Source organism: Rhamphochromis longiceps, linkage group LG18 (assembly GCF_057381845.1).
Source record: "Rhamphochromis longiceps isolate RC_006_pf linkage group LG18, R_longiceps_female_GT1.1, whole genome shotgun sequence".
Taxonomy (NCBI): Eukaryota; Metazoa; Chordata; class Actinopteri; order Cichliformes; family Cichlidae; genus Rhamphochromis; species Rhamphochromis longiceps.
The window spans coordinates 20,400,556-20,417,718 of record NC_140574.1 but is presented as its reverse complement, the minus strand read 5'-3'; the positions used below and the strand labels follow the sequence as shown (position 1 = coordinate 20,417,718).

General features: G+C 42.7%; 2 protein-coding genes across 2 annotated transcripts in view; one reads left to right on the top strand and one right to left on the bottom strand.

The window, feature by feature from the left end:
- fgf12a (fibroblast growth factor 12a) overlaps nt 1–388 on the bottom strand; it is a 31,560-nt gene extending 31,172 nt beyond the window's left edge. The window contains exon 1 of the mRNA XM_085390248.1: nt 158–388. Within this exon, the coding sequence (XP_085246374.1) occupies nt 158–176 (19 nt within the window). The 5' untranslated portion in view covers nt 177–388. The remainder of the gene's footprint in view (nt 1–157) is intronic.
- A 9,471-nt stretch (nt 389–9,859) lies between these two features.
- Nucleotides 9,860–17,106, top strand: parla (presenilin associated, rhomboid-like a). Its single transcript, XM_085390241.1, has 10 exons — nt 9,860–10,016; nt 11,833–12,016; nt 12,125–12,229; nt 12,344–12,476; nt 13,739–13,834; nt 13,920–14,069; nt 14,363–14,433; nt 14,513–14,614; nt 15,226–15,323; nt 15,780–17,106. The coding sequence occupies exons 1-10, from the start codon at nt 9,937–9,939 to the stop codon at nt 15,922–15,924; spliced, it is 1,164 nt and encodes a 387-aa protein (XP_085246367.1). The 5' UTR covers nt 9,860–9,936; the 3' UTR covers nt 15,925–17,106.
- The last annotated feature ends 57 nt before the right edge of the window (nt 17,107–17,163 follow it).

Below are 17,163 nucleotides of genomic sequence, written 5' to 3'. Positions count from 1 at the left end.
TTTTTCCTTTTTTTTTTTAGAGTTTTTGTTTGGCTTTTTCTGACGTTGCGCAGTCCGTGCTTAAATAGTCAAATCCATTAAACACTGCGTCTGAACAACTACCCAAGCAAAATGTGCTAGTAAATTATTCATAAAGAAGCACGTGGAAGTTTCTTACCGGCGTTTTTGTCACCCATGTCCTCTTGTGGTGCCGAAGTTGGATACTGCCGATGCGGACTATGCGTTCGCCGCGTGCGCGCTCTCTTCTTCCGTCAGGACAGCTGAGAAGAGGGAGGCAAGTTGGTTGTTTCAAGTAAGCCTAATATTATTTTCAACTGTATTTTTTTTTCTTTTCCCCCCCAAATGAGATCCTTCTAGGACCCCTACTTGGCCGGAGACACACCGAGTGCAGAGCTCTCGAGTGAGCTCACACATTGGTGCTTCTGAGAGTTTCTGAGTAAGGTGGACTGGTGGCTCAGGTAAAGAGTGAGTGAGGGAGGGGGCGGGACTTTTCAGGAGGAGATGCAGAGTGTGCATTGTGCCTTGATGCAGAAATGATTTGGCATGCAGCAGAGAAATGGTTATAATGAATGAACTGTTTCATTGCGAGAGGATGAGTTCTGCCTTCTCGTCTGTTCATCTGTCCTCAACTCCAAAGCAATCGACATAGCAACCAGGCTTCCCCCCTTTTTTCTTTCTGTTTTTTACTGTTTTTAGGGAGATTGTTTTATATACATATCAATTTTTTATACCTTTCTGCAAAAGAAAAATGGAAATTATGCAGGAATATTTTCACTGCAGCTGAATATTTCAGGGTTTTGTTTCGGTTTTTATATATTTATTTATTGGGACCATTTGAGGGCAAATGTACCCCATAAATTCAATTCTCTTTCATATTTTGAACGGATCTCTGCAAAATTAAGAGCCCCTCCCTCCCACAGTTGCTGACCACGTAATGTACATGTTGTATTACTTGTTGCAAAGGTATATGATATTTTTGCTGAGAGACATTAATATTTAATGAATGAATCAGATCAATAACTGTGTCCTGAGCATTTGACGCTTTATTGTGCCTGTTATTTGATTATACTGCAGCAGAATTATGATAGATACACAGAACAGTGAACACAAAGGCTGTGCATTCAGAGTGAGCTGTTTCAGTGTAAACTAGTGTTGTGTAATGAAATCACGTCATCATGAACTGCCAGGACAGATATGTGCACAAAGGCACAGTCTGTGAGTAAGAGTACGCTGCTTTCACCTTTATTCAAGTGCCGCTCTTGTTCTGTGATGAGTGTTTTTTTCTATCCCTTGTGAAATAAAAAGGAAACACACACACAAACAGATTTGTTGTATTCCTATTAATCAGTAGGAGTACTGGAAGGTTGATGTTGTTGTGTTTTGTTGCTGTCCTCTGTTATTTTGTGCAAAACCAACATTAGCACTGAAATCCCAAGTCTTCAATTCACACAGCATGATTCTGTCTATCAACCGAACGAGAAGAATACCACAATCCTGCACTGAGTCTCAAAATGTATGCAGTGAAAAAAAACAGAAAACAACTAGTGTGGTATCATCTAACTGGTCCATTGATCAGTGTCTTGGAAAGGGCCCTGTCAGCACTCTGATGGGACGCTATGACAACAGCTAGAGTTTCCTATGATGGTATAAAAAGAATGAGCTGCTGGTATAAGATGTTTCTAGCCTTTGAGCTGTAATAGAAACCTGAAGGCCAAATGACATTCCGCGTCATGCCTCCGCCTGTAGCTCCAAATCACAGTGCAAAGCCGGGAGGTTGAATGTCAGATTGGCTTTAATATTTTCTCCATGTGGTCACAGTTACAGTGGCACGAGAGGCCGTCATACGTGAATGAAAAGTTGCTCTGATTTCAGACGTTATGCTTCCTGTCACATGTGCCGGGGACTGGCTGCCCTGCTGCCGACACAGGTGAATCCTGGCGGGCGTCAGTTCACAGCAAATCAATGAGAGGACCTGAAAGAGAACACCTCTGCTGGGGGGGAAATGGACTGCATTGATCAGAAAGACACCTAAAGTCTTCTACAGATTCAGAGAGAGCTTTGTATGTGTGTTCATCTCTTTAATGAAAAACCAAATGAGCAACAGCTTTAAGTTTACTCTTTGACGCCTGAAATATTCATGCTTTTCACCCTCCTTTTTTGTCTACTCTCTTACCTCTCCCATCCGGTCTCTCTGCCTGTCTCCTATCCCTTCCTTCCTCTCCTTTCTTCATCTCTCCTCCCCTAACTCCTCTCTTGTGTATCTCTGTGTCCTCCCCTGCCCCAGACCTGCACCCATAGGATATCATCTAACTTGGCAGTGTGTCCTTGCCCCATACAGTGGCAAAGGCATGCTGCTGTCCCTGCCTTTGTACACAATATCTTTGTCCTGAAACACCTACACACCCTGTTCCCTCTGTATGACTATATAATTTTCTCGCAGAAGTCAGATTGTATTATAATGTACCCAGGAGATGCATTGTCTGCTTCACTTAAGATGAATCGCTTGTGTGCCCTATCAATCCTACCTTTTAACTCTTTCTCTGGCTTTCTCTGTGCAGTATTGTGTAGAGCTATAACAGCCCAGCAAGTGCAGATATTGCATCGGAGGAGAGCTCTCCTCTGCAGACACTGCAGTGCAGCCTTCCCGCTGCAAAATTCTCCCTTCTTCACCTATTTCTGGAGTCAGTGGCTGGCCTGGGAGAAGTTTGTGGAACTTGTCCAGATGCCAATAGCATTACCTAATGTCATCAATATTGCTCAGTTACTGTCCACGTTTTACAGTGTTTCTTGTTTTCATGAAGGCAAACTTTTGTGTATTTATAATTTAATTGGAAGAAATTGGATTTTTTTGGAAAGGAAGCGGTAAGGAAGTCTTTCATTCAATGTTTTGCTCATGTGAAAGCCTAACATGTTAATAGCTTTAGGGAAATTCTTTAAGCAGGCTCTGAAAATGTTAAATAAAAAGACAAATTCATAGAGTCATTGTCCCCCATTCTCTTAATTAGTTCAGTACACGATAGGATTTTGAAAGACTGTTAGGTCCATAATGTTTTGGACAGTGACACAGCTTTTTTAATTTTACCTGTCACCACAGTGCATTTTAATTCAGACAATCAAGTTGTGGTTAAGGTGCAGACTTTCAGCTTTAATTTAAGGGGTTTAACAGAAGTAATGTATTAATTATTGGGAAAATACATCCACTTTTATACACAGTCCAGTGTTTTCAGGGGCTCAAAAGCAACTGGATAAAGTAAGGTCATTTTAAATATAAGGATACATTTTAGTACTTGGATAAAAATCCTTTGCTGTCAGTGACTGCCTGAAGTCTAGAACCCATGGACATCAGCAAAGACTGCTTCCTCCCTCGAGATGTTCAGTTGCTGCTTGTTTGTGAGTCTTTTTGTCTTTAGTTGTTTTGGAGGAAGGAAGGTTCAGGGTTTAAGTAGTCATCATCATGAGCTCATCCGATTAGAATGAGAATAAGCAGTCATCAATCATTTGCAGGTTTTGTCGTTTTATTGAATAACGGGTAAAGGAAAGAAAGACACACATGGACTGCTATCTCTCAGCTGCCGCCCCATGTGGGAGTGAAGAAAGAGTGAGGGATAGGTGAGTGCAGTCCTTATATAACGAGTGACAGGTGAGTGCAATTAAGGCCAAGCACCACACCCAATCAAAGGTGAGGAAAAGAAACAAGGTGCATCTGGTGAAGTGAATGTGCTGAAAGGTGAGCCTTTACAACAGCTGCCCCCATATTTCTACTGAGAAATATGTTCAAAGGATTAGAGATGCTCTTTTTCATAAAGCGGGGGCAGAGGAATCAGACATGCTACAGGTCTAATATAGGTTCAGGGGGTCGACCTAGAGGTCGACAATGCAGGCCAGACAGTTCAGGGGGCCGACCATGTAGCCAGCGGTGGCGGCAAAGCAGGTCCAAATGCCAACCGCGTGGGATGCAGCGGCAGGCCCAGACCTGTAGACCGTTGGGCAGTTTTGCAGGTGCTGGGGGCAATGTACGGGGCTTGGCAGAGGCAGGACCAGGTGATGCAGGAGCAGGCAGCGCCCTGACCACTGGCGGAATGGCAGCCACAGGCGGTGGAACTGGTGATAGTGGCACTGCCGGTGACGACATGGGTACTGCTGATGGTAGAGTATGAGGTGGCTGAATGAATTCAGAGCCATCAGCGGACACAAGGATGTGCTGGAGCGGTTCTCCTGAACCTGAACTGGAAGATGTGAACAAACATTGGGCATGCGTGGAACTGCTCTGGGGTTGGAAGTCTGTGATTGGACCTTGGAGTGTCCATCCTAAGCGGGTTTTGACTGCTGCAGGAGATCCAAATGGTCCATGTCTAACTGGTGCAATAGGCGTAATAAGGTGGGTATGATCAGAGCCTATGAGCAGTAGTGGAGCTGCTTTGTTAATAAAGGTTAATGGGATACCTTGAAGATGCTTGTATCTCCGTTGAAGAGAGGATACGGGGTAGGTGTGGTCTGAAAGTGCTAAGTGACTTGTAGCGAAGGCATTATTAATTGTGTAAGTTTTCGCTGGATGTGCGATGGGAGAAATCTGGAAACTTACACAAGAACCTTGAATAGTTTCAACTTCTTGATGGACAGTTCTGAGGGATAATTTTTCAGCTTCCCCAGTTAGGTGGAGATGCTTAGCTGCAGATGTCAGAAGCATGGTACGTTGGGAACCATCATCAAGTATTGCATATGTTTCTAGGGTTCTTTTGCCATTACGCAAGAGCACTTTTACAACCTTTAATAGTACACTAGGACAATTGCTAGGTCTATCAAAGTACAGTGTCCTCACTACAGGATTAGTTCCAGTTCTAGGTCTCTGATTCACCTCACATAGGATCTGTAGATGTCTTTTCATGCAGGTGGCACATGCTTTCCTCAGATCACACTTCGCAGCCTGATGAGTTCTAGCACAATGCCAACACCGTTTGTTTCTCTTTATCCAGTTTATTTTCTCATCCTTTGTCTTGTTAATGAACTCAGGGCACTTGCTAATGTGGTGTTCAGGTGAGCAGCAATATGCAAATCTTGCCTTAGTCATTATGATGGGTTGTGCTGCCTGTACAGGATCGAATGCATTTGTCCCATGTAATATTGTTTTGAGTGGAGAGGTGTACTTATGGGCAGGTCGTGGCTGGTTAAAGGATGAAACAGGACTGTCCTTTCTTGGTTGACACTTGCATTCCATTTGCAACCAGGATGAGAACAAAGGTAAGTCATACATCATATCTCCTTGTTCCCTGTAAATGTGCCGTTTGAAGCGACTGGAATGCTCTGCGGGCAACTTTTCAAGTAGGCGATCGACATGGGAGCCACAATTTAGTGGTCTAGGCAAACCACTTGAAGGAACTGCAGCATCTAATATTGTTGAATTAGGGAAAGGAGGGCTAGCAGCCAGAACTGCACCAGAGTGACAGCTAACCTGGGGGGGCTGAGAGGGTGATTGACATGTTGCTAGATCAATCACTGGGAACTGCTCATGTTGCTGATGTGTTTGGGGAATGGCTTGCAAACCGCAAACAGAGGATTTGCTTTCATCAGATGAGACAGTGTGAATTGAAGATCTGGAGGAACTGCGAGAATGGGGAGGAGATAACTGAATCATGAATTGCCTAATCTCCCTCATTGTCATCAGGAGTTCCCTCATCACCTCATCTTGATTGGTGGGTAAAGGAGCAGGGTGATGTCTCTGGTTGTCTTTCTGACTCTCTGACAGGATCTTGCAGCCCATGTGTGTCTTTGTCACTGTGCTGGTATTCTGTTTGACTCTCTGTATCACATCTAGGACTTCTACTTCCAGGATACTGAACGTCATACTGCTGCAGGTGGGCAGTAGGTCGCCTTTCACGACCGGAACGTCTCAAATCTTCAGTCAATGGCTGCTGTGTATCCATGACGCTAACGCTACTCCGGCTCGGAGGACCATGTTTTGGAGGAAGGAAGGTTCAGGGTTTACGTAGTCATCATCATGGGCTCATCCGATTAGAATGAGAATAAGCAGTCATCAATCATTTGCAGGTTTTGTCATTTTATTGAATAACAGGTAAAGGAAAGAAAGACACACATGGACTGCTATCTCTCAGCTGCCGCCCCATGTGGGAGTGAAGAAAGAGTGAGGGATAGGTGAGTGCAGTCCTTATATAACGAGTGACAGGTGAGTGCAATTAAGGCCAAGCACCACACCCAATCAAAGGTGAGGAAAAGAAACAAGGTGCATCTGGTGAAGTGAATGTGCTGAAAGGTGAGCCTTTACAACATTAGTTTTGTCTGCAGTAACTCAAAAGCACACTCTGTTGGGCACTAACTTGGCCATTGAACAATATCCATCCCATATCTTTGCCTCGAGAAACTCTTAGGTTGCTTTTGCAGTATGCTTTGGGTCATTATCTATTTGCAATGTGAAGCATCATCCAATGCAACATTTGTCTGAATCTGAGCAGAAACCTGTACACATCCACAGAATTCATCCTCCTGCTTCTATCAGCAGTCACACGAACACTGAACACCAGCAGCAATTACCGTACATTGCCTCCACGGCGTTTGAGAAATAATGTCTCTCTCCTTCGCTATACTTTTCTCTTCCCATTAATTCTGATCCAACTTCATCTTGGCTTCTTTTGTTGAAGATGAAATGCACAATGGCTCTTCAGCATGTCATTGGTGGCAACCTAAAGTTGTGAGGTCAATGTGTAGTAACTGCTCCAATACAGTTCTCTTCATCTTGTTCATCAATACTGTTGAAAGCATTTAGTTGATCCAAAATGCTGCCACGAGAGTACTGACAGGGAGAAGAAAGAGAGAGCATATTTCTCCTATACCGGCTTCTCTTCATTGGCTCCCTGTTAAATCCATAATCTAAATTAAAACCCTTCCCATCACATAAAAGGCTTCGTATAATCAGAATCAGAATCAGAATACTTTATTGATCCCTGGGGGAAATTATTTTTTGTTACAGTGCTCCATTTTAAACCAACATTAAGACAAGACAGACAATACGCTAACTAAGAATAGTACAATATATACATATATATACATACATACATACATAAGTCACTTATAAATAAATAGTTGGAAAAGAAACATGTGTAGCTGTAGCAGCAAACAGTGTGTTAAGTGGATGCGTTGTACAGGGAGATGGCCACAGGCAGGAATGATTTCCTGTGTCGTTCAGTGGTGCTTTTCGGTAATCTCAGTCTCTCACTGAACGAGCTCCTGTGACTGACCAACATGTCATGGAGTGGGTGGGAGGTGTTATCCAACATTGTCTTTATCTTGGACAGCATCCGCCTCTCCGACACCACCTTGAGGGAGTCCAGCTCCATCCCCACAACATTGCTGGCCTTACGGATCAGTTTATTAAGTCTGTTGGCATCTGCGACCCTCAGCCTGCTCCCCCAGCATGCAACAGCATAGAGGATCGCACTGGCCACAACAGACTCATAGAAAATCCTGAGCATTTTCTGGCAGATGTTGAAGGACCTCAGTCGCCTCAAAAAATAGAGACGACTCTGGCCCTTCCTGTAAAGTGCTGTGGTGTTTTTAGCCCAGTCCAGTTTATTGTCAATGTGTACTCCAAGGTATTTATAGTCCTCCACAATGTCAACACTGACCCCCTGGATTGAAACAGGGGTCAAGTGTTTCCTGGTCTTCCTGAAGTCCACGATCAGTTCCTTGGTCTTTGCCACGTTGAGCTGCAGATGATTCTGCTCACACCACGTGACAAAGGAGTCGACCACAGCCCGGTACTCTGTCTCATCATCCCTGCTGATGCATCCAACCACCGCAGAGTCATCAGAAAACTTCTGAAGATGGCAGGCCCCATCAGGCCCCATCTTATTTTAATGACCTTATAGTGCTGTATCACCACAGCAGAGCACTTTGCTCTCAGACTGCAGGCTTACTTGTGGTTCCTAGAGTATTAACAGTAGAATGGGAGGCAGAACCTTCAGCTTCCAGGCCCCTCACTCTCAACTCTTTTCACTCTCCATGTGTTTATACACCTCTCCGCATTTAATTATGAGTTATTATTAATCTCTGGCTGTCTTCCACAGCATGTCTTCCTCTCTTCACCCCCAAGCGGTTGCATCACGAGGCTGCTCCTTCCTGAGCCTGGTTCTGCCAGAGGTTTCTTCCTGTTAAAAGAGAGTTTTTCCTTCCCACCTTTGCCAAAGCGTTTGCTCACAGGGCGTTGTCTGATTGTTAGTGTTTCCCTGTATTATTGTAGGGTTTTTACCTCACAATATAAAGTGCCTTGAGGTAACGGTTGTTGTGATTTGATACTTTATAAATAAAATCGAATTGAATACTGCTGAGTGAGTGCATACATCGGTGTAACTTTGTGCTGAACATTGAGGGAGTCAAGATCTCTGTCTAAATAAATAAATAAATCTGGGTAAATTCCCAGATGATTAAACATGCAACTATTTTGCTGGTAATAACTGAAATGAATAAAGAAAATCAACAGCCTATTTATGCAAGATAATTCCTAATTTTATCGGGGGGTTATATTGGTTGGGTCTGATTATTAGGGGGGGGGGGGGGGGGGGGTCATAACCCCCCTGGAAATTAGTGGCTTTTCTGCAGTTCCCTCATTTTCTGTCACGGGTTGCTCTGAGGATCCACTCGCAGGACTCCGGAGTGTGTTGTAACAGAGACAGTTTATTCACAAAAATCTTCACCAAGTGTATTTACAGGCAGTGCGAGGACAGTGCTATATACAAGATGTGCGAGGACGGGTTCCAGGGCTCCAGGGAAAACAAGGGGATCACACACACGCTCACGCCAACCTCTCTCCGCTAGTGACCAGCCACCTCTTACACGCTCCACACGGGGAAACACGGGGACGAGTCCGGGGAATCTAGAACAGAGAGACAAATGTTACTTTCTGAGGCGGAAGTGTGGGGAAACTAGGGCTCGACGTGTACTGACAGGAGTCTTCACAACAATTCAGCGTTGAACAGCTGATCTCCTCCTTCTGATATACCAGCTGGTCTGATGAGGCCCAGGTGTGCATGATCTGGGAGGGCGTGGGCCGAGGGCGTGAACCCGCCATGAGTTCCGCCCCGGCAAAACAGGGGAGGGGGAGAGAGATTGCTGATCAGTGCCTTGCCGACCCCGCAGGTCGTGACATTTTCATGTCACCTACAGATCCTTGCTGTATTTGTCAGACACTGGAGTCAGCTGTAAAGATAGTACAGTGAATATTATTGCCCTGAAATGTAGTTAAATAAACACAAAAGACGGAAAGTACAACTACCACAAACTATAAATTATATTTTGATGAAGCACTATATTTTACTGGTTAAAAATCAGCGCTGTGGATAGGCATCCAGAAGTCTGAGATACTCACACTGGAGTAAAAAAACTGTTTTACTGTTAAATTTTTAAATTTGCGGATATTGTAGCACATCCCATCACAAACAAACAAACAAAAACTGAATAGTTGCTACACGTGTAACAATTTAACCACTGTTGAAAGCGCTTTTGTTCTGACAAATCTGTTCGTCAATGCGCCACTAGAGGGAGCTGATTATACCAAACAAAAGAGACGCTAACAGAGGCCTGTGGAGTATTTACTGTTGCACAGCTGAACGGTTATGGCAAAAATAACCTTCTATTGTATTTATAAGCATGCAAGGATTTTGACCCTTTGGTGTTGTGCAACTCTGTGTCCACCCAATAAAAATCAAACTGACAATACTAACGCCACAACTAAATATAAGATAACCAATTTAAGTTAAATAGATACTGTGAACCGAATGTATATAGTCAGACACAGCGCAAGAGCTGCCTGTAGATGCAGAATTATACAACCAAGTTACAAATGCTGGCTTTTACATGAGTCCGTGAACGCAGCATCAGCTACAGTGTGGTGGTGGGACGGGCTTGAAGCGGAAGGTCAACACAATCATGGCGTGGAGAGGATACGCGATAAAATGGGCCAAAACAGAGTTCGTGAGATCCCAGAACACCACTCCACGAAGCTCCAGGTGAGCAAACACAAGGTCGCTGTGGTCGCAGCGTCTGTCTGCACAGGCGTAACACTGACAGGATGTGTGTGTTTACTTCTCCACCAGCCGCAGCCCGTGCTTACCTAACTGTTCCGACTGTCATTGCAATAGTGATGGGATTTCCGGCTCTTTTTAGAGATCCGGCTCTTTAGGTTCGGATCACTAAAAAGAGCCGGCTCTTTCGGCTCCGAACCGGCTCTTCAGGTTGTTTTGTTGCTTTAATTAATTTATTATTAACAATAATATAAAATTATGCACAAAAGGAATTACTAACGTAAAAACAAGTGGTTTTATTTATATATGTTTATATATAAATATATGCGGTGGCCCCTAGAGACAAAACACGTACAAACTCCAAAACACATTTCTAGCATGAACTGAACTTCCAAAGCAGAGCTACTAGATCACTTAAATTACACAATTGAAAGCATGTGTGTATTGTTTGTGTATTTATACACAGGCACTCATATATATTCAAATAATTTAAAAAAAAGGTTCATTTACCTGTTATTACCACACACCAAATCCGGTCGTTGGTACTTGCTGGCTTGTGTAGCCACAAGATAACAAAGGCTCAACACTGCGCCCAGCATCCTGGAGCACTTCTGTTGTCTTTTGTACGTGTTTTGAGTTTTTATGTGCTTCTGAGTTTTTAAATGCTTCTGAGTTTTTACGTGCTTCGGAGTTTGTACGTGTTTTTACGTGTTTTGGAGTTTGTACATGCTTCAGAGTTCGTACGTGATTTGAAGTTTGTATGTGCTTTGTCTCTAGGGGCCACCGTAAATATACTTTTATTTATTCACTCCACATAAAATGTAATAAATAAATCATATAATACAAAAATCAACTATTCACATTTCAAGTTTTAACTATTTAAATTTTCAGCTTTTTCCTTTCACAAATTTAAAGTGAAAAGAACACAAAACACTGCAAACCACAACACAATTAAATATAAATTATAATATGAAAACTAAAAGAACATGCATATTCTCTGTCATATGGACCTGCATGAATAAACTTTCTCAATCCTTTATCATCTGCAACCGAAAATAGTTGTGGATGATTACTATACCTTTCTAATGTTGTTGTCCCTGCCTCTCTTTCTCTCTCTCTGGCTCTGTTCCTGTGCTACTGAGTGTAACTACCGCCCCTCCCCCCGTCTGCCCAGCGTAAAGCACAAGGCTCGCGTGCAGAGTGAAGCGGAAAAAAAGTGCGAGAGAGAGGCTGAGAGAAAGAAAAAAAAAAAAAAAAAACCCCACGTGACGGCTCGCGATAAGGAGCCGGCTCGCGTCGTTCACGTCAAAGAGCCGGCTCTAAGAGCCATTTCGTTCGCGAACGACCCATCACTACATTGCAAGGAGATCCACAAAGCTGAAGACAGCTTCATGTTTCATCCGTAACCTGCGATATCGAAGCGTAAACGAGTTACTGTAGTCTTTCTGTTTTTCAGTAAATGAATTGAGTGCCTTAAACAGCATGTCGTGCTTTTATTATTGATACTGATACTAACAATAAGTAGTTATGGAGCCACTGTGAGGCATGCTACCCGTGTAGATTCATACATTGTGGGTGCTTGAATTGTTCTCAGTATTATTAGCTTTTATTACGGATGCAGTCATTTTTTTGTAACTCTACAACCAGCAGTAGCTGTAATTTTACAACAACAACAAAAAAGTAAAATTAGTTTTCAAAGCAGGACTTTTATGTTCTTCCCCTAAATGAACATTGATTTTATACTTTTTTGTGTATATTTCAACAACTGCCTGCTTTAAAAGCTGCCTCTTTCTCCTGGCAGTCTTAACCCCTACAACCAGCAGAGGTGTGGATTTCGTCGGGAGGCCAAAAGGCCAGACATAAAGAAAAAAAATGCCACGCAGGAAACAAACACCTCAGCCACTGAGGCTGGCACCCCGGTGCCCCAGCCTCCTCCTAGAGTCCCCAGGCCTACACTTTTCACACCGCTGATGTTCACAGTAGGGGTAGGTCCCCCCAGTTTTCTACTGCTGTGTAGTGATGAAATGGATGCATGGTACACTGTTGTTTGTGGACAGTAAAGTGCTTCTGGCTGTTTTCTGACTCCATTTCAGTTTACAGGCTGCTCCTTTGGTGCGGCGGCCATTCTCCAATATGAGAGTCTAAAGTCAAGACTTCAGACTGCAAAAGATGAAGAGAATTCAGAAAAAGGCATGCAGGTGAGCACTTTGATGATCCACATTATTGCACATCTCCTTTGCTTGCAGATCGCATTACTGGTTTGATTTACAAGCTGCTCACAGAGACTCTGTGAACCTTTCACATGTTCCCAGGGCACCCAGGACATGGCATACTGGCACAACTGGTGGAACCAGCTGTCCAGCTTCCAGCGACAGCTCATTCTCCTGGTGTCCATGGTGGATGACTTCTGGAACAGCCTCACAGAGGGACAGAAGACTGTGACAGGTATTTATTTTACACAGTCAACATCTTTGCAGTGTGTGTGCGGTTTTGATTATCGATTTTCCGATTTTAAAATCGATTCTAGCTTGAATAGCGTGATATCGATTCATTAAAATCCTGAATCGATTTTTAAATATAAATGCATTTTGCCCAAAATGCCAGAATCTCAGGATAAATCTCACAAAATTTTGACAACCACCAAACAGCTAAAACAGTAAATGAGAGCAGGCACACGGATTCTGCACAAAGACGTAAACAGAGCGCGGACCCGACGCTTTCTCGCCCAACGGGACGTACACGGACATGCTGTCGGGGCTGAGAGCCGACAGCTCACTCATTTTGATGTGTCTGGTCCGCGCTCTGTGTTTAAATCTTTTATTGCGCTAGATTCTGAAGCTGCAGGTTTTGTGTCTCTCCAACCAAAGTTGATTGAACCAGTCGCGAAAAGAAGATCCAAACTACGCTTCACATAAACATCATCATGAAGTCCCCCTTACTTGCTGTTTTGCCTCCACCACAATAAAATCACACTTGCACAGCTCTCTCTCTCCGTGTACTTCAAGAACAGTTTCCCATTCACTTGCTTATTACCTACCAGTCTACCATTGTAAACAGTGCTGTCAGCCGCTGTGTTGTTTTTTTCTTTTCTACTTAAATGACTTCCGACAAGAAAGCCGCATTTTTGCTGTTCAATACTGAAGAAATTTAAACTTTTTAAATTATGCAAAATTGCAAAATGCTTAACTGTATCTCTAATAGAAACCTCTGTAACTTTGCTCTGCTTCGCTTCAGCAGCATCAGGTAATGTTCATGTTGATTCATGGTTTTCTTCAGTTTTTGTTCTACCGCAGAATATTTTTAAGGTTATCTGCTATAAAAAGTCAGGCCAGGAAAATCGCCTTCATGTTTGTCTGTGTTTTATCCTCTGTTACTTTGACACAAAGGCATCTGCTGTGATGCTCACACCTTTGATAAAGTCTCACAAGTGTAAGGTTTCTTTTTACAGATATAAAATATGGATATGTACTGATTAGTGATCAGAATTATAATATTTCTGACTGTCTGAGGCAAAATTTCCCCGAATCAAATGGAATCGAATCATGGATCGAATCGATTCGGGACCTTGCGCTTGTGAATGGGAATCGAATTGATTCTAGAAATCAGTGATGATACCCAACCCTATGTGTCTGGGTTTTTTTTGTTTTTTTATTTATCTCTTTGCATTTCTTCATAGTTGGCACCTTTATTTATTAATTTTTTTCTAGGTATTATCGCACTAAATGCCGCCGTCCTCTGCTGTTGGCGAATCCCTTCAATGCAAAGAAGTATGCTTAAGTACTTCACGTCCAACCCAGCTTCCAGTGAGTTCACCTGTGCTACACGGTCATGTCCTCTTTTGTGTTTGCAGTGTGTGCATTTTTTTCCCCTCTCCTCTTCCTCTTCCAGAAACACGCTGCCTTCCCATGGCTCTGTCCTCCTTCAGTCACTACTCCATCATCCACATGGTGGCCAACATGTATGTCCTATGGATATTCTCCTCAGGGATCGTCTCTCTTTTGGGGAAAGAGCAATTTCTTGCAGTTTACCTGTCTGCTGGTGAGTCAAATAAAGCACACAACTGGAGTCTGATAACATTTATTAAATCTAAACACAATACTTGAATATTTTTAACATTAGTGTTTAATCCAGGGTGGATAGTTTAATGATCTCTTTGCTTCATGTTTGACTGAAACTCGCTGTTATTCCATCCATCATTTACTACAGCACAAAAACCTTATTTTAATTTTGGGACACTCAAACGTTTAGGGCCTTTCAGTACTATGCATGGCTGATTATTGAGAATATAGGTAACAGGAAGTAAGAAAGGCTACCAAATGTTTGATTTTCAGGTGTGGTTTCCACTATGGTCAGTTACACATGTAAGGCAGCCACCGGGCGTCTCTATCCATCATTAGGGGCGGTAAGATATTTGCTAAAATCCATTTTAAAGCTCAACTCAAATGATGGACAGCTGTGATAGTAACTGTTTTGATCTACAGTCCGGCGCCGTCATGGCAGTGCTCGCTGCTATCTGCTCTAAGATGCCAGAGGCCAAGCTTGGCATAATCTTCCTTCCCATGGTCACTTTCACAGCAGGAACAGTAAGTGCTGCACACTTCATATTTCCTACATACACTTTATGAAGTACACCTTACAAGTGCTCGATTGGAATCCATATTGCCTTCAGAAATGCCCCAGTTTTTCATGGCACTGATTCAACACGGTGACTACAGTCAGCTCATTGTCATGTTCAAGAAACTAGTTCGAGATGATCTGACCTTTGTGACATGGTGTGTTATCCCGCTGGAAGCAGCCATCAGAAGACCTGCACACTGTAGTCATAAACATATGAACATGATCAGCAGCAATACACAGGCAGGCTGTTGTGTCTAAATGATGTTGTTTTTCCAATCTTTGGTTGTCCCATGGGAATTGTAGCCTCAGTTCTTAGTTGACAGGAGTGGCACCCACTGTGGGGTTCTGTTGCTGTGGCCCATCTTCTTTAAGGTTGGACATGTGCATTCAGAGATGTTCTTCTGTCTACCTCGGATATAACGAGTGGTTGCTTGAGTTGCTTTTGTCTTCCTTCCCGCTTTTGCTGCAGGAAGAGATGTGAGTGTGCATGGACCAAATAAAAAGGTACATGTATGAGTGACTGTGGAAGTATGCATGCCAGCGCACTGAATGCAGCTTTGCCTTTGTTTATATTTAGGCTCTGAAAGCGCTAGTTGCCATTGACACAGCAGGACTTCTGTTGGGATGGCGGCTGTTTGACCATGCAGCTCACCTTGGCGGAGCCCTCTTTGGAGTGTGAGTCAGGTCTTATTTTTACCCTTTCCTCAAAGTCTGTCCATGTTAACAATATGAAATACAGTTTCAAGGCATATGAAACTGTCTTAATCCCAAATCTGATTACTTACTTTTTCTGGAGGGTTTAACTGTTTTCTTAGACTTACATAAGCAGACAGATTTTTTTCCCAGTTTTAATATCCTGCTCTCATAACATGGCCCAAGTGTGAAAATTGTGGTTATGTGACAGTTGCAGGTGTAGTCACAAATACAGCTTAAAGCCTGTGGAACATATCTAATATTATTAAAATGTTGTTTTGAAGGCTTTGTGCTTTTGAACTCAGTCATGAAAAAAGAATCCAATGATTCTGCACTGCTTTGATCAGTCTAAATCCTTTAATGTCTTAATGTGGCCTAATGGGAGCATCTTGTTCTGCTTTCTCCACATTTTACCGTGCCATGCATCTCTTCATACAGGTGGTATGTGGCATATGGTCATAAACTCATCTGGAGGAAGAGGGAGCCCCTTGTGAAGTTGTGGCATGACATTCGTTCACCAGGCAGCCGAGGTTCCAGGCCTGGACGTGGACCCGGGGGTGGTGGTGGTGGACCAACATCATAAGTCCCTGAAATTCTTTGTGAAAGAACTGGAACCCATCCAAACGAATATGCAAGGACACTTTTATCCAATGACATGGAGTGGACTGTTATTAATAAATAAATCTAGTTTTCACATCCAAAGTTAGTAAAGAGCATTTGCTGATTTAATGCCTTGCAAACTTGAAATTTAAAAGCAGGTGAAACTTCATGTCTAGTGTTGCAGTCAAGATGTTTACTTTGTAGACTTTAAGCACCTGTTATGCTACCGGTAATCTGTAACTCTGCTACCTCATTTAGCCATTTTCCACCAATGCTTTGCCAAATCTCAAACTGGTTCTACACATTTACACCAACAAAGAATGGTGGCACCACAAAAATGAGTCTCCCAACACTTGGATTCAGTGATTTCAGAAGCAATGGGAATATTACTGCAAGTAATTTACCACTAATTTCCAAATGTAGCATTCAGATTCGGCCCTGTGTGACACTAACGTCTGATATAGTATGCAAAAATTAAGTTCTGACACTTGCCAAAATATGGCCATCGACCAGCACCAGACTAGGCACATTACTGGTGGAAAACAGGTGTTAGTAATCCAAAGCTAAAAACCTTTTTATCCATGTTTTTGTGTCCATGTTGTTCTGGAAAACTGCATTAGCCATCAGACCAAAATTTCCACATTAGAAAACAAAGAATTTTATTGTCTGATCCTTTTCCTCTGTTAACACTCTCATTCAAACTACTAGCTTTACATTGAGAGAAAAATAGAACAAATAAGCATATCCAATGATTTTAGATAAATGGGCACTCCCACGTATACCTACTAATGTAAATAATTCATTTGGTAACAAATCTCTTTATCAGTGCCCTCTATTACAGTAAAAAGTGGCCAAGGCACTTTTTAAAAAAAAAAACCCAAAAACCTGCAGTTTAACTATTTTGGTTAGAAATACTTTCCTCACAGCAGGGCAATATGTTTAAAATTAAAGCTGTGACAAAACTATTCATGACAATATAAGTTTTATTGGAAGCGTTTAATCTATAGTTGGCACATATGAGAATTTGGAACAAAGATACCACGACTCATGGTGCCAAAACACACTCAGTTAATTCTTCAGATGCCGACATTTCCAGATTACTACCTGAACTCATACAGTGGGGGAAGTATTTCACCCCCTGCTGAATTTGATGGGGGTTTTTTTCTGGTTTTCTGGTTGATATTCTGTCTTTCTCCATTAAAATACCACTGCCATAGAAAAT

What these genes read in the sequence shown, in the direction of transcription:
- parla (XM_085390241.1), top strand. Translation starts at nt 9,937, where the DNA reads ATGGCGTGGAGAGGATACGCGATAAAATGGGCCAAAACAGAGTTCGTG. An exon ending in GGGACAGAAGACTGTGACAG is followed by an intron (nt 12,477 to 13,738) that starts GTATTTATTTTA and finishes ATTTTTTTCTAG; the next exon opens with GTATTATCGCACTAAATGCC. An exon ending in TCACTTTCACAGCAGGAACA is followed by an intron (nt 14,615 to 15,225) that starts GTAAGTGCTGCA and finishes GTTTATATTTAG; the next exon opens with GCTCTGAAAGCGCTAGTTGC.